We start from the raw sequence: 26,325 nt of genomic DNA, 5'->3' as shown, positions 1-26,325 counted from the left end.
CATATGGTATGCCAGTGCTAAAAAGAAGAAAATGGAAAAAAAAAATCAGGCATTCAGCTAAACTTAGCAATCTTAAAATGGCAACTCTGACAGTTGAGGCAGTTTTTATCTCGTGCCAGTACACATGTCTTTGATGTTTGCTTCCTTTTCCTTATGCCACTACTCGTACTAGACCAGAAATGGCTAATTCTGAGTTCAATAAGCTGCATAAACACGACATGGTGGGTGTGGAGACCTATACAATCTCAGCAGCTGGGAGGCGGAGTGAGGAAGATCGCCAGTTCAAGGCTAGCCTGGGGTACACTGGAGGTTTTGTTTCAAGAGGAAAGGTACATTTCAAACGGTCTCCAAGTTTTCCAGGTACTTAAAATGAACTCAGAATTCAGACCGAGAAGCATAGAATGACACAGCTCCGAAGCTCCCATATCCACCACTTCCGAATTGCATGGTCTTAGACTCCACTAAATTCATATTACAAACGTGTAAAAGTCAGGTTCAGGAAATCTATGACCCGAGACTAAACTCTGGCGAGGTATTAAAGTGAGGACATGACCGCTGCAAGGTATGGCTGAGGAGAAGCTGAATTTGTTTAGGGCCCGACAGGAGTCTCTCTCCTTACACGAAGTTATCTCTGCTGATCCAAAGCCCTCTGGATCTGGCGGTGGAGAAAATGGCCAGGCAGGAAAGTCTGTCCAGAAGGTCCGGGGCGAGGCCCCACCTCCCGGATCTGGAAGCCGGGCCTCCCGCTAGCACAGCTGCCCCGAGCTTCCGCGCTCGCCTTTCACTACACCCGTGCCCACTGCTCTCCATGCCGCTATCTCGGCTTCCCTGAACCCCGCACGCTCGTCTGGGGGGGGATCCCCGGCTGCACGCCCGTCCTACCCGCACTTTGGACGGACGGGCAGGCGGCGGGCGGGCGCGCGCGGACCGCCGGGACGCGGGCTGATGGCGTCACTCGCGCTTCCGCCTGCGGCTGCGTTCTAATCAAAAGCCAGGAAGGAAGGAGGGAGGGCTGCAAGGCTGTGTGTGGGGGAAGTAGCGAGAAGACGAGCCATCCCGGCGCTCGCTCGTCCGCCCGTGGCCCCCTGCCTGCCGTCCCCGCTCCAGGCCCCGTCTCCCCGGCGGAAGCCACACCAGGCGCCCTTCCCCGGCGGCGGCTCCTCCAAGACGCCCGCTCGGCTTTCCCGGGCACGGCGTTCGCGCTCCGCCTCGCATCGCCCCCCCCCTCGCCCTCCCGCTTGCTCCTTCCCTCCCTCCTTCCCTCCCTCCCATCGCCAAGCTCCCCGCCCTTAGTATCGCGAGACGAGGTGAGAGCTGGCGGAGCGGCGGCGGCGGCGGCAGTAGAGGTGACCGAGGCGGTGGCGGCGGTGGCCCGGAACGCTGTGTCGGCCCCGGCGCGGCCGAAGTCGCGGTAGAGCGGAGCCCCCACGCCCCTCCCCCGTCCGCGCCCCCCCCTCTTCCCACGGGGATGGAGAAGGCGACGGTTCCGGCGGCGGCTGAGGGAGAAGGGAGCCCCCCGGCGGCGGCGGCAGTGGCGGCCCCCCCCGCGGCGGCGGCGGCGGCAGCAGCAGCAGCAGCAGCGGCAGCGGAGGTCGGCGGCGGCGGGGCTCGCTCGGCCTCGTCTCCTCGTGGCATGGTGCGCGTCTGCGACCTGCTCCTGAAGAAGAAGCCACCGCAGCAGCAGCACCACAAGGCCAAGCGGACCCGGACTTGCCGACCCCCCAGCAGCAGCGAGAGCAGCAGCGACAGCGACAACAGCGGCGGCGGCGGAGCAGGAGGCGGCGGCGGCACCAGCAGCAACAACAGCGAGGAAGAGGAGGACGACGACGACGAGGAAGAGGAGGTTTCTGAGGCAAGGGCCTGGTTTCACCTCGAGGAGGGAGGAAGGGGCCCTGGAGGGCCGAGGGTGGGAGGGGACTGGCGGTGGGACCGAGTCCTCCGGGTGGAAGATCTGTCTTGGGGACCGGGCTGTCGACTGCCCCCTTTCTTTGCTCTGCCTGAGTCGTGAGGTGTGGGAATGTGGGGGAGGGTAGCTGACACGTGGGGGTGGGAGGACCACAGTGTGCAAGGAGTTAGGGAAGAGCTTGTGATCCTAGGATGCTTCTCACGGTCGAGGGTGGGAGGAGGGGTTGGTTCGGTTCCCGGGTTGCACGTTGGAGCAGGACGGTGGTCTCTCCGGGGCCAGTAAGGCCACCTCATTCCCGGGGCGGGGGCGGAGCCAAAGCGGGAGGGGTAAGATAATAGGTAGGAGAGTCTCTTGGGGGAGGCCTGCGAGGTTGGTAGTTTTCTGTCAGCGTAAGGTGGAGGAGTAGTTCTGGAGGGGTGCTGGTAAGGTTGTAATGGACTCGGCGCTAAGTATTTGTGTCTGGGAGAGACACGTGAGAAGCTGTACTTTTCCATACTGTTTTGCTGCAGGGCTTTTTTTTTTTTTTTTAACTGTTGCGGCTGCTGAAGTAATCTTACTCGATTTATGAAAGGTTTTGGATGAACCGATCTTATATCCGTATGCATTTACAAATGGCTTAGTACATAAAAAAAATTCTGTCTGATGCACTACGTGCATACGGAATACATCGTCAGGTTCTCCCTTAGTAGGAAATAATCAAACAAGTTCCCACCATTTTTTTTTTTTTTTTTCAAATACATGAGGAAGAAGGGACTGCTTTGCACCTAGGCTTGGTTGTAGTGGTTGGGATAGGAAGGCCCTGGGATTTGTCCTAGTGATCTGGTTTCATAACTGTTTGTAGTTGTTCCTGGGCCTACAGACAGGCGGCGTTGTGGGATCTTGTTCCTCAAAGAAGGCCTTTTAACCCAAAAGCTTAGTGAACCATACTGATAGCCAACTAAGACTTCCCAGTTATTAACTCCGAAAGTAACCCCTCTTGTCAGTGCTCTTAAATGGAAGCTTTGAACATCTTAATGTGGAGGAAGGAGGAACTTAAGGCAGCAGAGGAAAGCAGCTGTAAAAGTTGATTAAAATTAAGTACTAAGAGAAGACTAATGTAATTAACCAGAAAGAACTTCAGCCTGCTGCTTGTTTCCTTCCCCAGACATAGAGCCTGGCAAGAGCCTGTCTTGAGGCCATTTTCCCCCCTTTCCCCATCCAGGTTCTATTTAAATAGAAAAACATCTTAGAAAGGGAATGGGATTCACCTGTTAGCAATAAGACCAAACACATTTTTTTCTTAGCTTAGACTTCTAAGAGTAGGAATACCGGTGTCCAGGTTTCTCCCCTGTGTCATTTCTGTTTGGCTTATTGTGGGTAGTCTGTTTAATTGGATGTTTTCTGACAGTATGTTGCCCAGGCTTCATTAGAAGTATTGGAGACAAGCAACAACACAAGAGAAAACAACACTTTACTATTGAAAGAATGACGAGAAAGATGTGATGGAATCCTTTTCCGTTTTGATGCTTAGAAGTAACCAGTTTTATAAATCTCCTACTTGGGAAGCATTTTCTCATACTTCAGCTCAGCCTTTTTATTTACAAAACAAGGAGAGCAGGGCTGGAGAGATGGCTCAGAGGTTAAGAGTATTGCCTGCTCTTCCAAAGGTCCTGAGTTCAATTCCCAGCAACCACATGGTGGCTCACAACCATCTGTAATGAGGTCTGGTGCCCTCTTCTGGCCTGCAGGCATATACACAGACAGAATATTGTATACATAATAAATAAATAAATATTAAAAAAAAACAAGGAGAGCAAGGCAAAAAGGAAACTGGTTGTGTCTGGTAGTTGCAAAAGTAGGAATCAACGTTTTTACAGACGTAGAACAGTACTTTGAAAGTGATTTATTTCCTTGTGTTTCCCTTCTGATCTGTTTCAAAATCTGGTGCTGAATTTCAGGTTTAGCAGCTGTGAGCAAAATACTAGTATGAAGATTTTAAGTTTTCTAACTTAACTGGTTTGGAACAAGGTCATATGCTTAATGTAATACTTACGGGAATTTTCTGCTGCAAATTCTACATACCTACATGCAGTAGTTTTGTCTACTGCAACATGACCTAATCACTCCTTAAGTTTCAAATGTAGGTTGGGTTTTTTTTTTTCCTCTGAAAATAATTATTATTTATATTAACTTTGACCAACTAAGATAGTGTTGATTCTTAATGTGTTTTGCAATGCCATCTACATAAGCAATAGGTCTGTCATTTGTTGAGTGAGGTATGTGTAAGAAAAGTTGAGCCATTAAGAAATGTATACAGCACATGGTGACTAGGCAAGACAGAAAGGAGCAGTTTTTCTCTCTGCACTTGCCTCCTTCTTTGATCAGCGTGAGGAGGCAAGCCTTAGGGCGCTGTACACCATAAGTCAGATGGGTGACTTGTGCAACACTTGCTTTCCACTTTCATTGTCCCGGCATGTCATCAGAAGTTTAATTTGCAGGACTTTGGAAATATATGGTTTTTTTTTTCTTTTCTCCAAATTCATTGTTTTAGCCTACACAGTTTAAAAATGCAGACAACATGGTTCTTGAACTAATTCATCAGTAAAAAAGGAAATCAGATTAGAAGGGACTATGAAAACTTATACTTTTGCATGTTTAACTTGAAAACATGATGAATGTGAACGATGATTTAACATGACAACAATACATTGGTGGTTTTGAAGAAGTGTTAGCTGGATGTTGTACGCCAGTTGAAAGGAAAAAAATGGAAGAAAAGGAAAATGGATTTAAATAACAGCTTTAAGTACCTGGTTGAGTAGGTCCCCCCAAAGTGTTTTAGAACAGGATGGCATAGCCTCAGCTGGACCTGGAAAGAACGGACAAGATTGAGAACTTTCTCTATCTCTTCCCTTCTGTTTGACACAAGGCCTTAGCTCTAAGTTGAAAATGTCATTTTCTAAGCTTTCAATGGCCTCCTGACTAGTAAAGAACAAAATACATTTCTTAACCAAAAAACCACATTGTGCTTCTTTTGAAATTAGAGGACTAAATTAAATATTATAAGAAAAAGATGAAATTGCAAGACTATGCTTCATTTCAGAAATAACATTGCATTCTATTGAACATACTTTTGGATACGAGTGAAAGCTTTTTCTAAAGCGGAATTGAAAAGGAGGAAACATTAAAGACAGGACTTTTAAGTGGAAGAGCAGTGTTTTTGTTGAAGAGGTGGTATACAATAGAAGATAGAAGTTGGTCAGAATTGCACCTATATGTGTAGGAAAGGTTTGTTTTTTACATTAAGACATGACTTAATGACAGTGGGGCCAAGTGAATAAGTACTGACAGTATTGAAAGGATTTGCAAGACTTTCAGCTGGGGGAAAAGGTATAGTTGAGAAGGAGGGAGAAGGGAAAAATATTCAAGTTAGACTCTTGAAACTATTTTTTTTTAATTTGAAAATGTTAGGGTCCGCTCTTGTAAATGCATGAAGTTTCAGATTAGCTAAAAGAAACTTGCCTGTACTGTTTCCTAGTTCTGTTTCAACTGATGCAGCATTATTTATTATTTGTAAAATAATCTTTGAAATATTATTGTCTTACCTTCTGTTTAAAGAGGACTTGATTAAGAACAGAAAAAAAGGAACAACATACGGAAATGTTCAGTTAATTAGTACCAGGTCTAGGGAGAATCCAGAGTTCATTTAGGAAACCATGAGTTCCTTCCTTTCTTGTAACCACAGCCTGTGAATAGCTGATGTTTGGATTTTAACATCCTTCATTTTCTCTCTTTTTCTCCCCCCCTCACCCCCCCTCCTCTTTCTTTTTAAAAGACAGTGGTCTCACTAAATAACTCTGGCTACCTTAGAACTCACCCTGTGAACCAAGCTGGCCTTGAACTCACCAAGATCCACCTTCCTCTGTCTCTCAAGTGCTGGAATTAAAGGCTTATGCCATTATGCCCAGCAACATCTCTCAATTTTTTTTTTTTTTTTGGTTTTTTTTCGAGACAGGGTTTCTCTGGTTTTGGAGCCTGTCTTGGAACTAGCCCTTGTAGTCCAGGCTGGTCTCGAACTCCCAAGTGCTGGGATTAAAGGCGTGTGCCACCACCGCCCAGCTCATCTCTCAATTTCTTAATTACTCTTTTGACTTATGAAACTTGCCTGGGTGTTACATAGAGAACAACTTAAACTAATTGTCATTGGCTGTTTTTTTTTTTAATTTCTTTTTTTTCATATTTTATTTTTTTTAATTAATTTTTTATTAAGGATTTCTGCCTCCTCCCCGCCACCACCTCCCATTTCCCTCCCCCTCCCCTGATCAAGTCCCTCTCCCTCATCAGCTTGAAGAGCAATCAGGTTTCCCTGACCTGTGGGAAGTCCAAGGACCGCCCACCTCCATCCAGGTTTAGTAAGTTGAGCATCCAAACTGCCTAGGCTCCCCCAAAGCCAGTATGTGCAGTAGGATCAAAAACCCATTGCCATTGTTCTTGAGTTCTCAGTAGTCCTCCTTGTCTGCTATGTAAGTCCCGGTTTTATCCCATGCTTTTTCAGACCCAGGCTAGCTGGTCTTGGTGAATTCCCGAAAGATCATTACCATTGTCTCAGTGTGTGGGTGTACTCCTCGCGGTCCTGAGTTCCTTGCTCGTGCTCCCCCTCCTTCTGTCATTGGCTGTTGAATGTCTGATGGATACTTTAAACCTCCTGCTTACATTTATATTCTAACAGCATAGTAAAAACTAGTACTTGAGTGCCCACTGTGTGTGAAGACTTAGCTAATGAGTATCAGCATGGACTGTGTGTAGTCAGTTCTTTGATCTGTCACGTACTGGTTCTGTGGTCTTGGTCCAGTTATTTAACCTTTCTAGCTCATTTTCCTGTTATGTAAATGGTGATAATAGGCCCTACTTTATAACATTGTTAATAAAGTAAAAGGAGTTAATAAAGTTTTCATGTTTTCTCGTTTTTGCATTCACCATGACTATGAAGTAGGTATCACCATATTTATTTCATTATTCAGAAAATGCGTTCTTACTGTATGCTCAATATTCAACATTGAATAAGCTGTGGTAAACAAAACTATTTTAAGATATGTAAATTAAAAATGTATCAAGGAGTAAACAGGTAAAATGTAAGTGACATTAAATTTTATATATAATATATGGTTAATTATATATTTTGTTTAAGTAATGCTAGTTTCAGAAGTATGAAAATGTTGTGGCAGGACCAGTGAGATGGCTCAGAGGGTAAAGATGTTTGCTCTCAAGCCTGACTTGAGTTTGATCCCAGAAGCTCACATGGTGGAAGGAGAAAACTGACTCCCTCAAGTAGTTCTTTGACCTTTTATGATGATATTAGCATTCCCCCAATGGTTTTTGAATGTTGGGACTTTCATTTTGCAGGCAGAGATACTAGTTTAAAATAGATTTAAGTGACTTTTTGAGGGATGTATTTCTATTAAGTGTCAGAGCAGGATTTAACCTGGATTTGTCTGATTTAAAATAGGTTCGTTTGTTTATCACTCATTTATTCTAAAAGCAATAGATTTTCTTTAAAATAGGGGTTGTTGACTTAGAGTCTGGATAGAGTAAGTAGCCTGAAATTACAAAGTTTATTTTATTTATTTTAGTTGTTTTTTCTTTAACCCCAGTTTTTATTTTCTTCCATAGCCCATCATAGCTCTGTCCATCTTTTTTGGATCTGACTTTCACAAACTGTCTCTGAGAAGGAAGCGATGTCAGAGAAGTGGTGGGGTAGTTTAGAGTGTAGGACTGTCAGGTCTGAAGGCAGAAGCCTGGCTTTGTTCTTTATGTCTTGTACTGTAAGGTAGTGTGTATTGTGTAAATTTTAGTCTTACATGTTAGATTTTCAGGTAGCCAAATTTCAAGTATGAATATTACATAAATCCTTTTTGTCTACTTTGGAAAATGTTTGGAACTTCGTATCTTAAAATAATTTATTTGTAGCTTTTTATATTGGATCCATACAAGATATTTTAGTTGGATTATAATTCTTAGTTTAATTGCCCCAAGCCTTATTGTTATCAGGACTGTATGAGAATACACCAGATGTGATTTTCTTTATATGCTTTAATAATTTATTAAAAAATATAAAAATTTATTTTTATAATTGTCAACATTGACTAAAGTTTTGTTTTTGTTTGGATTGCTTTTGAGAATTTCTTTCATCTCTTACATATTGTACTTTTTTTCTTAATAATTTGTGTGTGCTATTTATATTTGTGGGTATTCTTTATATTGTTTCACATAATTTCTTTATATTTTCACAATATGAGAAAGTATTTTGCTTAGTAAATTGTATTATTATTTTATCACTCATAAGACACTCCACACAAGAGACCTTCCTTGACCCCATACGTAAACAATTCTTAGAATTTTTCTTTTGATACTATGTATTTTGCTTTTTAGAGGGAACTAGATACTCCTTTTGGATGTAGGGTTTAATTAATTGTGTTAATTTCTTTCCTACTCTTTACATAGCAGTTGACCAGTCCTACTTCTTAAAAGAGCGCTAGCCTTTCTTTGTTTCTTTTTGTCCTGTTCCTGTGTTAACTAGCTGTCTTTACTTGATCTTCTTGCTTCTCCCATTCACATCAGTGCACATCCTTTGATTATTTACTGCTTATTTTTTTTATTGTTTTGAGTCTGAGCTTTAGGTGATTTTTGTGCTATCTATATGCCAGTCACTATAAAGTTTACATCTCCAGTCTAAACTTCTGTTCTTGACAATTGAGCTCAGACTTCTGGCCATCCACTATTTGTACACACCCTTCTTCCCACACCCAGTCTTTCCTTTAAGTAAACCAAGTCAAAATCCCACTCAGCTACTCTATACAGCTCCAAATAGACGTTACTGGTTCAGTACTCTGCAGGCAAAAAGAGAAGTCTCTGTTGCCTAACCCATTGTCCAGTGAGAATGGGAATGGGGTAACTGTAAGAGAAAGGAAGCAAACAGCAGTCATTGGCTAGATTAATAATGAATTCCTTCTGGGGCAGCAGTTGTGAGAGCTGTAAGCTGGCAACTGCAAATTTTTTAGTTTGCCTCATTTTTCCCCTTGGGAGGAATGTTTTTTGACTGTTGTCTATGTCCTCAACTGTAGTGAGGAGGCAAGTGGGCAGGCCTGCTTTTTGTCCCGCCCGGTTCCCACATGGGTATCTTAGCCCAGGAAATAACAACACACAAATTGTATTCTTTTAAACACTGCCTGGCCCATTAGCTCTAGCCTCTTACTGGCTAACTCACATGTTGATTAATCCATTTCTAATAATCTGTGCAGCACCACGATTACCGGGAAAGATTCAGCATGTCTGACCTGGCGGCTGGCTCCATGGCATCTGACCAACTGTGCTTTCTTTCTCCCAGCATTCTGTTCTGTCTACTCCACCTATCTAAATCCTACCCTATCAAAAAGCCAAGGCGGTTTCTTTATTAACCAATGAGAGTAACACATAGACAGATGACCCTCCTCCATCATTTGACTTTGTTTTTTGGGTGGCTTTTTATTGGCCATGTCTGAAATGTAGTAGGCATTGGAGAGTATGACAGCCCTAGGGACATCATTGCTATGTAGCCCTGTGTATCGTGTAGTTCAAGTTTATGTCAGATAGGGTAGTGTACTTGTGGGGGTCAAAGGACAACTTTCTTTGTACTACATGGGTCCTGGGGATGAAAGTCACATTGTCAGTCTTGGCAGCCAAGCTGAGCTGGGCTCCTGGGCCCTGATCACAACTTTTTATAACTGATATAGTTTGGGGATAAAATTTGTGTCAGAAATTTGAGAGATTTCTTTTTTTAAATCAGCTATATGACGTACATATTATAGCAAAAGATCTCCTGTAATGCTCATTTTTTTTGAACTGTGCTGATTCCTTGCTAGCTTCTGTGCTGTCTGACCTTATGCTCTGGGCTACTTGAGGAAATTGGAAAGAATTGTTCTGAGTGATTATCAGTTGGGTATTAATAGAGAAGCAGAACAGGTAGATTTGTATATGGTCGATAGCTAGCTAGTTAGCTAGATAGCATTCAGAGATTTCTTAAAGGGAATAAATTGTCTTACAAGATGGTTAGAACTGGCTAAGCAAGCTGATCCGAGAGGCAGTTAGGAGGCGAAGTTTGCGGTCAAGTGGAAACTCATGGCCAAGAGCTGGGGCTGTTCTCTCCAAGCACTCAGGAAAGGAATATCCCGTGAAGGGAGAACAGCTTTTGTTCAGAGTTCCGTCTTTGATAGCAAGAACAAGATTTCTTTTAAGAGCTCATTTGAATTGGTCATGCTCACTAAGAAAAATTACCCTCATTTCCAGTTAATTGATTAGGAATTTCTATCTTTTAAATCTTGAGGCATCATAGGTAGGAAAGCCTTTCCTACTGTTTGGCAGCCTTTTCTAGCCTGAGAAGTAGCAGACCATTGGGACTCTTGTAGTCTGGGACTCTTTCCTTCAGACTTCTTTAGCATTGCTTTCATAAGGCTGTGTTTGCTTGCCCACTGTTTGTGGCTAAATTTAGGGTTTTGTTGTTGATGTTTAGCTAGCACCTGCCAATATGTTGGGGTTTTCACCTTTTTTTTTTCAGAGCTGTGTATTTCATAGATATGTATTGTGCTCTTTCTGAATATTATAGGCCTTTGCTTAGCATCTTGACATATGTTTCCAAGTTCGGAGAGATTTTAGAAGTTTAGGATAATGCCTTCTGATTTCTGTATTGAGGAATCAGATGAGAGATTTGTGTGAAAAGACTCAGACATGTGCTTCCCACAGGGTAGAAGTGGGTTTTTTTGTTTTGGGTTTTTATGTTCTCCTTTTCTCTGCTGCTCGGGCATAGTCCTTGTAAGCATGCACAGGTCTGAGTTGTAGCTGTCTGACTTCTGCATCATCCCTTAAGTTGTGCTGCCTAGTCCTGTAGACTCTGGCTACTGTGGCATGAAAGTCTGAACTTATAGTCCTGTTTAATTTTTAAACTAACTTTAAGTGGTCATGTATGGCCATATCAAACAGTACAGATAGAGAAGATTCCCGTCAGCCCAGAATATTTTGATAGCTCTACCTTGCAGTGTTGAATTGATCTAAAAAAGTCTGTTGTAATGTAGCTTACCAACCCAAATGACTATGTCCCAGATGACCAGGATTGAACTGTATATCTCAGGCTATGTCTGTGTTTAATGATAAAGTCTTTAAAAGAGTAATTAAGGTTAAATCAGGTCCTATGGGTAGGTCCTACTCTAGTCTGACTGGTTTCTCTGTGAAAGGAAGTTTAACTACAGATACCAGATATGCACACAGGAAAAAAAAAAAAGCCAAGTGAAGATGAAAGAAGTTGATCATCTGTAAGCAAGGCAAGGGGTCTAATGAGAATGTAGATCTGCTGGTCACTGTTTTTAGATTTCTAACCTTCATAACTGTGAGAAAAAGTGAATGCTGTTTGAGCCACCCAGTCTATGGTTTTTGTACTAGCTTTGGTGAATTAATATCCTGTGAGAAATAGGGAATCAGACGATGGCCATGGATAGCCTCCTTGTAAGGATGGACCAAGGAATTGTAAATATTTCTTCTCGTTTATATCCTATTGGTCAGAACTTAATTTCATAATTGAGTATTTAGTTCTTGCTATGTGGCCATGTGTCCAGATAAAACTTGTGGGAGAACTGGCTTTTTATTACAAGAAGGGCTGTGTGAACTTGGGGGATAATTAATATTGTAGAAAATTCTAGGATCATGTTATCTTTTTAGCTAGCAATACAAGAGAAAATGTCTACTGGTTTCCTGAAATAATTTTGTTGGCCTAGCTTGGGTCTTGGTTTTATCTTTGAAAAAGATGCTTTATTCAGGACCTGCAATGTTTGCCATGTAGGAGGTGACGTAGGGGGGTTTATTCTCACCCGACTCTGATGGAATGGTTTTCATTGCTAAAATGACAGGGTGAGAAAATTGTTGTGCATTTGTTTCTGCCATCCCATTAGGCTGTTAGGAGATTTCACGGTACCCTCCTAATCTGTTCTACCTGGCCAGCTCGCTTCCTTCTTTTTCTCTCTTCCACCTTTTCTCCCCTACATCCCATTCAGTTCTCATGTAACAAGTGGGTGCTCTTTCTGAAATGTAGCCATTACTTGAATACTGTTCTTGCCGTAATATTTTTAGCTCATCCTTTGTCATTCTGAGCTAGAATGTACTGTATTGGGGTCTTTGACTTAGGATGTTCTTCTCTTGGCTTTTGACTTTTCTTTCTTTCTTTCTTTCTTTCTTTCTTTCTTTCTTTCTTTCTTTCTTTCTTTCTTTTTGACTTTTCTTTTTATTTAAAGAATTTTATTTTATTATTTTATACACATGGATTTTTGCCTGTATGTGTGTCTATGCACTGCTTGCATGCCTGTGACTTGTGAAAGTCAGAAGAGGGCGTCAGATCCCCTGGAACTGGAGCTGCAGGGATTCATGAGCTGCCATGTGGGTGCTGATAACGGAACCCAGGTCCTCTGGATGAGCAACAGTGCTCGTAACCCTGAGCATCTCTCCAGTCCTTCTTGATTTTTCTTGATTCTACCCTCAGGATTCAAAGTAGATTCTTCAGCTCTAGAGATTTTTGAGGGAGACTTGCCCTTCTGTGTCTCCTTTTCTAACTTTTCATTTCGGCCTCCAAATTGATGAGGACGAGAAACAGATGTCCTATATTGGTCCTTCCACTAAGCTTTACAGTAAATATGTGAGTGGATTTTGAAACCTGTTTGTCAACACTTTTAAAAGGGATGTGTTTACTTGTTTACTATGCACAAATATCAAATAGCCTTTTATTCCCGTGTCCACATCAGCATTAATCATTAGTTGAAGCTTGATTTTATGTGTGTCTGTATGTCTGTGGCAGTGACATGGACATACGTTTGTGTAGGTTCAGGATATATTTCTTGATTGCTCTCCCCACTGCACTAAAGTAGGATCTCTTACTTTGACCCAGGACTTATTAATTTAGCTAGTATAGCTAGCTAGCTTCTTCCAGGGATCGATCGGCTGCCTGTTTCTGCTTCCCATATGTTGGGATTACCAGATGGGCTGCCATGCCCGCTCAACTTTAACATGGGTGATGGGGACCCAACTCTGTTCCTCCTGCTTGCAGAGCAAGTGTTTTCCCCACTTGAGCCTTTTCCTCATCCTCTAGAAATTACTGAATTTAAGTAAAAAGTCTTAAGTGTCTGTTTTCATGTGATTGAGTGTAATACTCCAGGCTACTTTAATGTCTTAGGAGTTAGCTGTTGGTCACTGATCCTGTTTGTCTGGAATTTGGATTCTAACCTGCCTGGTAGACTTTAGAATTATCTTTTGCAAATTGCCACACATATTTTTATGTCTGTTTTGATAGGATATGCATTATGCCATGATGTGAAACACTGAATAGTCTAACCCATAAACACTGTGCTTCTATTTTTCAGACTCTTCATCTTTCTTTACTAAAGTTAAGCAGTTTTGTAACATTGTGTGGTTTTGTTTTGTTTTTTAAATACAGTTTTGTGTGCATGGGTGTTTTGCCTTCAGGTAAGGGTGTGGAATACTTGGTATTATTTACTGTGAACACATTTTTGGATTTGATTTCAGAAACATTCTAACTTAATGTTTTGTTCATTGTCCATTTTACTTTAGATTTATGTCTGCTAGGAAAAACTACTTTCTTCCTTATATCTTTTATAAAGATTTACATATTACAGATTCCTTTTATATTTATGTTTTCTTTAAAAAATTTTTTATATGTATGACAGTTTCTTTGTACCCATGGAGGCCAGAAGAGGCCTTGAATTCTCTGGAATTGGTATTATGGATGGTGGTGAGCCACCATGTAGGTTCTGGGAGTTGACATTCAGAGTGCTCGAAATGAGTTTGATTACGTTGCCTAGGAATTTTTGAATCTAATTCATACCTCTTAAAATAACTAGCTTTTTCTTAAATTTTAAACAATAAAATCTTACTGGTTTTACAGTGTCAGTTCAGTTCAGTAGTGTCAGGAAATTTTACATTGTTCTGCAACAAATCTCCAGAACTTTGCTGTCTTTCAAAGTTAAAAGTGTACTGTCCGTCCATTGACGAACTCTGCATCTTCTCTGCTGACCTTTTGTGTCTTAGGTGTTTTCTGCTTATATAGCTCAAATAAGTGCAATCTTATAGTGACGATCTTATTTCAGTTGAAAAAATGTCAGGGTTTTTTTTTTTGTGTGTGTGTGTGTTTTTAAGAATGTGACAAGATTTCCTTTTTAAGATTGAATAATATCCCGTTGTATTTATGTATCACATTTTGTTTATCAGCTGTGGGCATTTGTGTTGCTTTTATCTCTTGGATGTTTTGTCTTTTTTACATTTAATTTCACATTTATGTAGGCTCATGGAGGGAGACTCAATTTTATATTTCCAAATAGTTAATGAATTGAGTTAGGTATTACACATGCTAACCCTTTCCATTGTTTGAAGTGTTATCTTTCATGTTTGCACAGTAGAATAAAGCATCAAGTTGTATTTCCTCAGTGTTTTCATCTTTATATATGTATGCCCCATTTGTATATGCCAAAGACCCCACAAACAGAATATTTAGGGACTGTAAAAAACTGAGTATGATGTGCCTATAATCCCAATGCCGAGGATGTGGAGACTGGAGGGAGAGTCCCAAGGTAGCTGAGCTCCAAGAAACATAAGAGAGCTTGCGTCAAAAAATAAGGAGAAGCAACTGAGAGATATGGGTCAAGTTTACCTCTGTCCTGCATATTAATGCACACACAGGCCAATGTGCACATGTACACAGGAACATGCCTATACACAGGAAAGTTAGGTACTTAGACTAATCAGTTTCACATGTTGTTTTTTGGTAAGTAGGTAACATCTGAGCAGCTTATGGTTGATAAACTAATTTTATGTTTTTTTCATGTAATCCAGGTGTTTGTTTGCTAGGTTTGTTGGTTCACTCTAAAGGGAACTGAACTCAGGACCTAGTGCATGTTCAGTACTCTTCCACTGGGTTAAATACTCATGTGTTCATTGTTGTTGTTTTGGTTTGTTTGTTGGGACAGTGTCGTGATATTAGCCCAGACTGGCTTCATTGTCACAATTCTCCTGCCTCAGCTTCCAGGATTGATTACAGGCAAGTACTACCATGTCTGGCTCATGGAGTGATCTTTTGTTGCAATTTTTCTTCTTCCTGTGCAGGCCTGACTTCTTTCCTCCTTCGATAGATAGATAGATAGATAGATAGATAGATAGATAGATAGATAGATAGATAGATAGATAGATAGATAGATAGAGCAAGCTTTTATTAAGAAGAGCAGCAGCCACTTGTAGGTTTTTTTTTTAACATGGTCATTTAGCTCAGTAGTTCTCAACCTTCCAAATGCTGCAGTCTTTTAATATAGTTTATCATGTTGTTGTAACCCAACCATAAAATTATTTCATTTCTATTTCATAACTGTAATTTTGCTCTCATCATGAATATGCTTACACCCGCAGGTTGAGAACTGATCTACTGTATTCAACCTGCTCTGTTCCATACGCTAGTTCACAATAGACAGGTTGAATATTTTAGTTATGTTCAACTCTCATTCTGGTCTCTTTTAGTTTGTTTTGTAGTCTTTATTTTAAAGTATTTCAGATTTTTTTCTACTCAGCTTAGATATCGAATCTAAAGCCAGTGTGCATGTGCAAGCACTCTTAGCACTGAACTATGATATGTTTTGTTCACTTGAGGGAATAAGACAATATCCTTCACAGAAAATCTGTCAGAAGTTTCTACCAATAACTACCATGAAATTGCTGGCACTATTCAGTTTTATGTTGTAACTTTAAAGGGACATTATGTTAAATTTTTGCTAAATTACATAGTAAATGTTGACTAAAAGTTTTAACAGTAGAGCAAGATAGAGAATGATCAAATCTTATATCTCAAGTGTGTTTTTAAGTTTAATTTTTTGCTTTTTTCTGTATATTTTCATACAGATGTATAAATGCATATTTATGGAATCAAAGTTTGATTTGCATAAATGAGAATGTCTTAAATTTTCTGAAACTTTCTTTTTAATTACTATCATAGAGTCTCCATGTGAAAAACTGTGTGTGTATGTATGTATATGAGAACTCCTTTTATTAGATGTGAAGTATTCTCGTGTGTGTGTGTGTGTGTGTGTGTGTGTGTGTGTGTGTGTGTGTGTGAACTCCTTTATTAGATGCGGAGTATTCCCTTGTTTTCCAGTTTGGAAATTTTGTCCTTTTATGTTTTGCCCTTTGGATCATTTCTGTGATTGTATATGTGTTATAGTGTTATGGTACAATCTAATGTTAGTGGTGAAAATGCTACACCAGGCGCGTGGGTCTTTTCTTAAAACAGTGTGTGTGTGTGTGTGTGTGTGTGTGTGTGTGTGTGTGTGTGTGTGTAAGTTTAAGTGTAAAGAGGCCAGGACTTTTTGGTGGGATCTGTTCTTTCTATCTTTATGTGGGTTCCCAGTATCAACCTTAGCTCATCAGACTTGCATGGATAGCCCCTTTACCTCTGCTGAGCATCTGTTGGCCTGTTGAGTCTATTTTTTTAATTGTCATTTTATTATTCATGTCAACCCAGAATTTTGAAGCGGTACTATCCCTTTGTTAGATGTTGATCTGCTAGACTGAAAACCAGAATACAAGCCCTGTTCTAGTCATATATATTAATCTAGCCATCTATATGAATTCGGGGAGAATTCATCAACTGTTTCATCCACAAGTATCATGTCTCTGCATATTTAGTAATTAAAAGTAACCCAAATTATATTTTAGTTAGTGCTTAGTAAGTGCTTGACACAGTTTTAATTGCTTTATGTGTATTCCATAATGGTAGGTCTTATCACTCCATTTTATAGTTGAAAAAAGTCAAGACGTGCAAGTCACTTTCTTAAGGTTCAAGTAAAAGGTGGAATCAGACTATTTTTTAACGTCTGCTTCCCCTTAACTCCTTTGCTCTACCACCTCCTTCCTATCCTTTTATGGCCTTTTTACTAATTGCCCCCAAAAATGGATTTTTGAATAAATTGTATATTCTAGCAAATTATTTCGTTTCCCATTTGAGTCTTCTTTCAGATCTATAAGAATGATTTTTTTTAGTCTACTTTAGGTGTAAGAGCTACTCCTTACCCTCAAAAGACTTTGAGTGTCTTGTTAATTTTTGTTCTGTTCTATTTCATCCTGTTAGTTCCCTATTAATATTCCATCTTAAGAATATTCATGTGATTGATCTTGAGGTTGAATTTCTAGATTGTGGAGGTGATCAGTAAATTAGATACTGTCTCTTCACTATTGCTAAACATCGTATAAAAATACATACCCTGTGGCTAACCTGGCATTATAAGTTATCAGATGTGGATTGGGAAGAAAGTCCATGCTGCCTGATAAGTATGGCATGTAAACTGAGGCTTTCAGAGCCTTAAACAAAAGGAGCATTATTCAACTTTATTTTAGTAGGGGCTATGTGTCAGATTGTATATGAAATGTTTGTGAACTATTGTTAGACTCTTGGAGAACTTTGTGAAAATGTAATTATTATTAAGATATTTGATATTTAAAGACTTTTTTTATTACATTTATTTGTGTGTTTGCCATGGCATATAGGTGGAGGTTAGGGACAATTTGGAGGCGCCGCTGCCCTCCTTTCAATTTGTGGGTTCTGGGGATTGAACTCAGGTTATCAGGCTTGGTATTTTAGCCACTGAGCCACATTGATTGCCAGCCTTTGACTTAATTAATTTATTATTATTTTTTTTAATTTAGGAGCAACTCTTATTCCTCTTTCCAATTTTGTTTAATGTCATTTTACTGAATTTATTGTGTTCTCGATAAAATGTATGTGCATTATTTTAAGTGGAATACCACAGGCTAAGAACTTAAATGGGCTCTATAATAAGGAGTCAACAAAACATTGGTTATTTGGTTTAGACAGGATTATATTCTTGATTTACTAGATCTTTAGAATTTAAGTGGAGTATATTTTTAACTTCTTTTAGAACTTTAAAATAATTCATCATAGTTTAATTTTTTGTGGTTAATAAATTAACAAACTATAGTCTTAAAAGTTCTTTGCTATAGGCTTAGCAAGAAAGGCTAGGGTTTTGGATAAAATAGCCAACTATCAAAACAAAGATATGAACCTGATACTTTTATTTAAAATTGCATTTATGTATGTATGTATTTTGTATGCCTAGCTAACTCAAGTTGTTAGGGTTGGTATTAAGTAAGCCATCTTGCTGGCCTTGCTCGTGCTGTTTTCTTAACCTCAGATCCTTTAACACATAGTCCTCTCTTACTTTGTGGTCTCTTTTACTTTAGTCTGCCTCCACATAACTGCTTTACAGTTCAGGACCTCCTTACCACTCTGCATAGCTTTCTGTCTCTATAGTAATATATCGTAAGTTGTGAGTGTGCCTTGCTGTCTAGAAGTTAACCTTAGACTGGCTCTCTTGTATTTTATACCAAGACCTAAATGCAGACTTGGTGTTGCAGTGCTTTTGTCTTACACATGAGAACCCTAGTTTTTATTCCACAGAGCCCAGAAGAACAGTCTTACTTAAGAAAACTAGCAATGTTAAGGTTTGTCTTAATGAAATGAAGGTCTCCCTGACCTCAATATCATAAAAGAAGTTTTTAAAAAATATTTTTATTTTATATGTATATGACTGTTTTGCTTGCATATATGCCTATATACCACTTTTGTGCCTGGTGCCTGTGTAGGCCAGGAAAGAACATCAGATCCCTTAGAACTGGACTTACAGAAGACCATGTGGGTATAGGGAATTGAGCCAAGATCCTCTGGAAGAAGCCAGAGCACTTACCTACTGAGCCCCCCACAGAAATTTTTATGATGACTTTAATCAAAGGATAGTAAGAAAAGCAGTCATATTCTATTATCTTTAAAACCCAGACATGTTAGTAGTTTACAAATGCTGTGCTTAACTTGAAGTTTCATTTAATTTTGAAATAGCCTGTCTTTGCATTTCTTTTCTTAGCATTATTTCTCCTGGAAAGGATATGATGTGAAATGTTATTTTAGAAGCCTTCTTTAGTATATCCTGATTGGGACAAGTTTCTTAGTCTCAGTTTTTTCATATTTGGTCTAATGAACTTTTTAGCAGTTTCTCTAAATCGGGGTTTTTAACTTTTCAGCTCAGGACCTGTTTTCCCTTGAAGAGTTTTCACATCGTGTGTGTGTATAAAATAGGTATACAAATAAAACATTTACTGATTCCTTTGTTATACATAATTTTATCATTTGTTAAAGATGAATGCTATTATTCAATAATAAGCATATCCACCTTACTAGTATGTAAGTAATAATATAGTATTATAAGTAATAATAATAACATTAGTAGTAAGTTGGATATTTTTACAAACGGGATTGAATCTTGGCGGAATATTTGATATTGCAGCACATCATTTTATAGAATTCACTGGTGTATTGATTTTTATAGTCATCAGAGCTGGGAAAACTGCTTTGCATAAATGAAGAGCACAGAATGGCAAAAACATGTCTAGGGCCACCTCAGAAATCTTTGAAAGTTCTGCTCTAATTCAGAGTCAGAATATTTAATTTTTTAAATTACATCTGTGGGCAAATCATAGAGCAATTTTAAAGATCAAATATTATAATGCAGTATTACCTAAAAGACACTAATTCAATACATGCTAAAGAATGATGTTAGGAAAGTATTACGTCTTTGTTGTCCATATTTAGGTATGTTTTTATGAGTTAAGAAAACTTCGTAAGTTTATGAGTTCAGAAAACTTCGTAAGTATCGTAAAAACACTTTAATTCATCTACAAGAGCTAGTTCCAGGACAGGCTCCTAAACCACAGAGAAACCCTGTCTCGAAAAACAAAAAAAAAACAAAAAAAAAAAAACCACTTTAATTCAAAACATATACAATAGTCCTTAGGCATCATTGTTGGTAGTAGTTTTGTGTTGTATTCAGAACCAAGGGCTGCAGTGAGGTTGTCAGGAAACATGGTTGAAAGCTGCCTTTATAATATAATGAATTCATCTGTATTTGTTTTTAAATCTTTGTTGTTGTGCATTTAGAACTTTGTTCTTTTTTTTGGTTTTTCAAGACAGGGTTTCCCTGTAGCTTTGGAGCCTGTCCTGGAACTAGCTCTGTAGACCAGGCTGGCCTCGAACTCACAGAGATCCGCCTGCCTCTGCCTCCCGAGTGCTGGGATTAAAGGCGTGTGCCACCACCGCCCGGCTTTAGAATTTTGTTCTTTTGAGACAGCTTATCCTATAACACCGGCTGACTTGGAATTGGCTTCTGTACCCCTGGCTGGCCTCAAACTTAACAAAGCTTTACTGAACTGCCTCCCAAGAGGTTATGTTAAAGCATTCTAGCACTAGGCCTATTTTTTTCTTTTCTTTTCTTTTTTTTATCTTAGTGTTGCTTTTTTTTTTTTTTAAGTCAATTCAATTACATGACCTGTAGAATTATGACCCATAGATAAAGCCCATAAAGAAGCTGGGCTTTATGAAGAAAGAAAATACTTTATGTAGTTGATTTAGTACGTGGTTTTACATGTTACTCGCTAACTTATTTTCACCTTAATCCATAAATGAAATTCTGGAATGAAGTTGTAATTGTTCTTTTTCAGTTAGAAACAATTTTCTTCAACTTTTAGGTTGTGGTCAACTATCAGTAATTATCAGTTAACTACAGAAATTTTTATTTGGGGGGGGCTAAACTTTTGAGATCCTATAGTTGATTGGAATGCTTTATTTGTGTGTGTATATGTGTGTATGATATGAGTGCACACCTGTCACGGTATGGGTGTTAATGTCAGAGGACAACTTTGAGAAGTTGATTCTCCTGTTCCATGAGTTTCAGGGATAGAACTCCAGTCATGAGACTTGCCCCGCAAGCCATCTTATCAGAGCCAACGAGTAAATTCTGTTTTACTTTTTGTTTAATGTTTTAAGACTTATAGTTGTTTGTGTGCATGTATATGTATCTGCAGTTGCCCATGGAGACCAGAAGAAGGATATCAGATCCCCTGGAGCTATAGTTAACAGGCATTTGTCACCTACTCAATGTGGGTGTTGAGATCTGAGCTCGTTATCATCAGCATTCCTTTGTTTTTTTCTCATCAGTCAGGAGAAAAAAAAAACTTGTAAGAATTAGTTTTTATAAATGCTTTTTTGTCTTTTGATAGGTGAAGAGTTACATGGAAAACGGAGTTATGATTAATAAAGTGGACAGCTATTACTACTCCATATGCTTAGCCACCTGTGAAGCTTTGACTCCATTTTATTGATATTGATGGAAATTTTCTTTGAAATGAATGGACTTACATAGATGTTCTGCCATATTCTTTTAACTTTCTTTCTCACAAGTCGAGTGGATCTCTGTGAGTTCAAGGTCAGCCTGGTCTACTGGAGCTAGTTCCAGGACAGGCTCCAAAGCTACAGAGGAAACCCTGTCTCGAAAAACAAAAAAAGAAAAAAAAAATCATTCTCTTAAAAATATAGGCCAGGTGTTCAGTAGTACTGCGAAGTTACACATTAATGGAGATGTAGAACACTAAAGCAATTTTTTATGTGACAACTCTGTAGTGATCCTCTGTCTAGTGTCACAATTTGACTACTAGAAGAAAAGGGGGATAGTGTTCCATTTTGTAGTTTGTAGCCTAGCCCTAGAGACAATTTAATGTAATATACTTCTTAATACATTGAATTATGAGTATTGAAAGGATACTCTTGGTAATTGAAATAATTACTCGCAGGTCAACCATTCAAAGTTTGTTACAGTAGATTAAACTAGAATTAGCATAATGGAAACGTATCTTGACACCAAACTAATTGAGCATTGAGAGAACCCAGGCCATCTAGGAATCAGAAAAAGAGAGCTAGTGACAGCAGTTGGATTCCTTGAACATCTGGGTAGTCTTTACATCCCAGTGTATCACACTTCTGGCTATAAGATTTCTTCTTGTGATATAAGTGTCTATTCCCAGGTAACCTCCACCTTATCTGTTTGTGTGTGTGTATCTGATTTCTTTTTGTCAGTTCTTGCTTTGGAGCAGGAGATTCTTATTGTGATGCTAACCATAATACAATTAATACTATCACTAGATTTAGCTTATTTAAAAATAAAACTAAAGCCTGGAGGGATAGTTCAGCTGTTAAAGGCTAGGCTCACAACCAAATATTTTAAAAATCTAAATAAGTAATTTTTGTTGTGCTTCTTCTTGTTTTTTTTAAGTCTTGTACAGTACTCATAAATATGAAAGGTGGGTGTGACTTAAAAATAATAAATACTTGGTCATTTTTATATACATAGATCCTGTTGCGTAAATACTAGAAAAATAATTCATAGTGTGACCAACTTATCGTGGGGAGAGGTAACAAATAAGTGTCAGCAGTCATAGCTATTACTTCAGATGTGCTGGCAGGCACCAACTGCCTCTTCACTTGGCTTGGATAAGGATGCTTAAATCACATTTTGTATACAGCACACATCTAATTTGAAATATTTTCTTTTTAAATTTAGTGATTCTATTCTGTGTTCTGAGTTGAATTTTATCTTTTATTTATTAATTGAATTTGAGAAGAATAGAAAGGGACTATAGTGAGAAAAAAATGGTGAAGATTTTAGACAGATGGTAAACTTGGCCAGATATCTTTATGGAGTTCACGTAGATTTTGAACTTGTAAAGTAGACTTTTTTTTTTTTTTTTTTTTAAAAACCATTCTGTATCCAGGGTGTAGTATAGACCCTCCCACCTGGTAAGTCCTCAGTAAATGTATAATGAGTGACAAACTGTTAGTGGTGAGCTTTAAAAAGAAAGTTACAAGGTTTAAGGCCAGCCAGGCTACATTTATCCTTTGAAAATAGATAATTTAACTGGATATGGTAATGGATCTTATACTGAAGAGTGTTAATTATAGTGTTGCAAACTGTTACGTGCAGTATAAATGTCTATCAGTAGTGGACTGACGAAATATTATAGTACTGTTTTTTATTGAAAATTAGAACAATTGTCAAAAATTAGATTTTGCATGTGCTAGTTGGAGCATATGTTGTAGAGCACTTCATTTAAACAGTGAGGGTGCTCAGCATTCAGTTTCCACATACAGTCCAGTGCCCTTTCTGTAGGCATTTAACCTCTGAGAAGCTTCCTGTATATGTTTTGTAAGGTTACGAACAGCTTCATTAGGAAAATGAAAGTGACTTTATGTTAACCTGAACGTAAAGTTTCAGAACAACTGAAATGTGGATTCTGTTGATGTTCTGCAAGATTTGAACTCCATTATATGTATCTTTTTCTTAACCTAGAACTAGAAAAAAATAAAACAGTTAACTGTGATTCAGCAAGTGATGATTCTTGTCTTTCCCTGTACAAAACTGATGTTTCTCAGACAGTTCCTTTTGGATCAAACTTTTCTCTTTGTCCCCACCTCCTGCCTACTTATTTACTCTAGATTACTTAGACATAATACAGTGTATGTGTATGTATATGCTATGTAAGTAGTTGTACAGGTCCCATTTTGTTTTCACTTTTTGCAGTGGCTAGAATGCATCAGTACTGAACCCATGGAAACAGGGACAACTGCATTGATGCTTCCATATGTGTAAAATAGTGTCTTCTACTAAGGTACGGATGGATGGAAAATGTAGGCTGTTACACTCATTGGTGCTCCTTTTCAGGATGACAAGAGGTTTGCTTTTCTCTGTTTTTAATTACATCTATTTTTTTGTGGTGCTGATGATAAAACTCAGGATATTCCATATGTATGGTCAGTGCTCTATCACTGAGCTGCATCTGCACTCCTGTGTGTGTATTGTTTCCCATGTATATGTCTTCCTTTTTAGGTAAAGGATGTAGTTAGTAAACAGAGAAAATAAACTTAATGGTAAAGAAAAGAATATTACTGTGATAAACTAGAAATACATTTAGAATCTTCAGTCATTTTATGGCATAACTAGGTTAGGAGAGAATTGAGGTAAAACATAGATATTTGCTGGTGTTTTATAGTGAGCTTTTAAAGTTCTTGCTGTATTTTAGAAAGTCTTTAAGATCTTTCATTTATGCTTGGCTAGGCTATTGTGCAATTGAGGGTCTTTTTTTTTTGTTTTTGTTTGTTTGCTTTTTTTCTTCTAAACTACCTTATACTATAGGGGAAGACCCATAAATAAATACATTTTGAAAAGTGAGTGTTTTCTTAGTATGTTTTCCTGTGGGTGACATCTTTACATTGTTCTTTTGTTTGAAAAATGTGAGTTTTGAATTTTTACCAGGTTTGATTTCCACCACCAAACAAGATTTAGGGACATGTCAATGCAAAATAGTGTTCTAGCTTGATTTTATAGTTTCTGTCTTAGCTGCTTTTTTCTTGTTTAGGAGAATAGTTCTGGCCCTTGATGCTTAGTAAACTTCTGGCTGTTTTTTCCTTTTTAATGTAAAACTTCACTGGACATCGAGTCTTCCTTCAGTAAATATTTTAATAAATTGTTTGTCCTGTAAATTATTTTTCTGTATTAGTTTATATGTGTATCTTAGCATGTTAATTACTTATACTTTAATATCATTGCCTTCAGAAAAAATGATCTCTTCTCATTTAAATCAGTTTTGGACAGCTGACAAAGGATTTTTTTTTCTCTATAAAATAAAGTTGAGTTGATGGTGATTCACTTTTAAAAACGATGAAATCTTAAGACAGATACATACATATATATGTGTGTATATATATATATATATATATATATCTCTTTTGAGTATAAGTATTTTGCTTGTTTTAACATCAAGCCATTGTATTAGCAAGGTGACTTAGAAAGGAAAGTTAATGCAAAAATCACTATTTTGCTGTATAACAAAATATTACAGAACAGCTAAAATGTGTATTCTATTTATACTGACAGTTTTGTGTAGTTGATTCTCTTCTTCCCTCTTTATGTGGGTTCCAAGGTTAGGCTTGTGCCCCAAGCCCTTTACCCACTGAGCTATCTCGCTAGCCCCAAAGTCAGTACTTGGTTTGAGTTTTGGGGACCTATTTTTTTCTGATAAATTTGAGAAGCCTTTTCTTGACTCATGAGAAGAAAGAGTGAATGCCCTAACTTGTGAGTTCTTGAAGTCACACCCGTCTTTGCTTGTTTATCTTGAAGTTCTGAGGGAAAGTTTGTTCTCTCAGCCTAGACATTTGAAGCTTAAAGCTGGTTGACCTTGAAGGTGGGAGATAAAATTGAGTTTGCTGGTTCACTTTGTGTCAGGTGTCATTGAGGAGATTATTTGGAGATGCTGCCAAGTCGACATTACCATGCCTAAATGCAGACAGTAAGTGTGGGCTAAAGGCAGTAGCATTTATGATATTACTTGGTTGCAATTAACTTCATTGAGTCCCACAGCTCAAGATTGAATGTGGCTTTGGCTTTGTTACCTAACTTTGCTGCCCGGTCAGAGACATTATTTCCTTGTTCATGAAATGTAAATAATATTGCCTGGAGAAAGACTGTAATAGATGATTCTGACAATAAAATCCAGAGCAAGCTGTCTAGATTCACCAGTTTTAGTTTCTCAGCAAAATTAATTTAGCTGGGAATAACTGGACAAGCAGCTTTACTCTGATTTCTACAACTTTAAAGTAGATATCATATAGCATCCTTTTTAAGATTGAAAATTAAGTAATTAATTAATGATACACAAAATCATTTCAATGACATATAGTAAACCCACTAAGCTTATTAATGCTATTTAAGTTGCTGTCACATAGCTGGGTTATTATGAGGGCTAAAGAACATTTTTTTAAAAACATAAAACAAAACCATACGTTGCCTGCCACAGTAAAGATATTTCTAACTATTTTTTTAAGATTTATTTATTTATTGTGTTCTGTCTGTATGCTTGCTGGCCAGAAGAGGGCACTAGATGGCTGTGAGCCACCATGTGGTTGCTGGGAATTGAACTCAGGACCTCTGGAAGAACAGTCAGTGCTCTTAACCTCTGAGCCATCTCTCCAGCCCCCAGTATATACTTCTTCTCACTTCATCTCATGAGCTTGTTAGAAAGAAACCTTATCTTGGCTACTTCTAACATATGTTCTGATACGCAAATGTCTTACGATGTTCATTTTAATGGAAAAACTACACTAATTGTAGTTAATTGATGAAGTTAAAGTTATTACCAGGAAATGAATATACTGTGGTATATATAATAGATGTTCATTTGGTACTTAGAAGGGGTTTTACAAACAATTGAGTTTATAGGAAAGCAGTTAACCATATTAACAGTCTGCATTAAGATAATTCTTACACTCTTAGGCCGGCTACAGTAGTTAGGTATATTATATAATCCATTTGCATGGTGTTCCAAATTTCTAACTTGACGTATCATGCCTCCTCCTCTGCATCTCTAACACAGCAATTAATCTCACTGTAAGACTTTACTTACTTAAGTTGCTGTGTAACCCA

The 26,325-nt window shown here is 38.6% G+C and overlaps 1 protein-coding gene across 4 annotated transcripts in view; it reads left to right on the top strand.

Moving 5' to 3' along the window:
- The first annotated feature begins 1,377 nt into the window (after nt 1-1,377).
- Ankrd17 (ankyrin repeat domain 17) overlaps nt 1,378-26,325 on the top strand; it is a 152,953-nt gene continuing 128,005 nt past the window's right edge. For 2 of the 4 annotated variants that reach the window (XM_026785104.1, XM_026785099.1), the window contains exon 1: nt 1,378-1,852. In XM_026785104.1, the coding sequence (XP_026640905.1) occupies nt 1,469-1,852 (384 nt within the window). In that variant the 5' untranslated portion in view covers nt 1,378-1,468. The remainder of the gene's footprint in view (nt 1,853-26,325) is intronic. The other 2 variants (XM_026785102.1, XM_026785100.1) reach the window with 1 other exon arrangement.

The sequence above is a fragment of the Microtus ochrogaster genome, linkage group LG1, assembly GCF_000317375.1.
Source record: "Microtus ochrogaster isolate Prairie Vole_2 linkage group LG1, MicOch1.0, whole genome shotgun sequence".
NCBI classification, from domain to species: domain Eukaryota; kingdom Metazoa; phylum Chordata; class Mammalia; order Rodentia; family Cricetidae; genus Microtus; species Microtus ochrogaster.
This window is presented reverse-complemented; position numbering and strand designations above follow the sequence as displayed.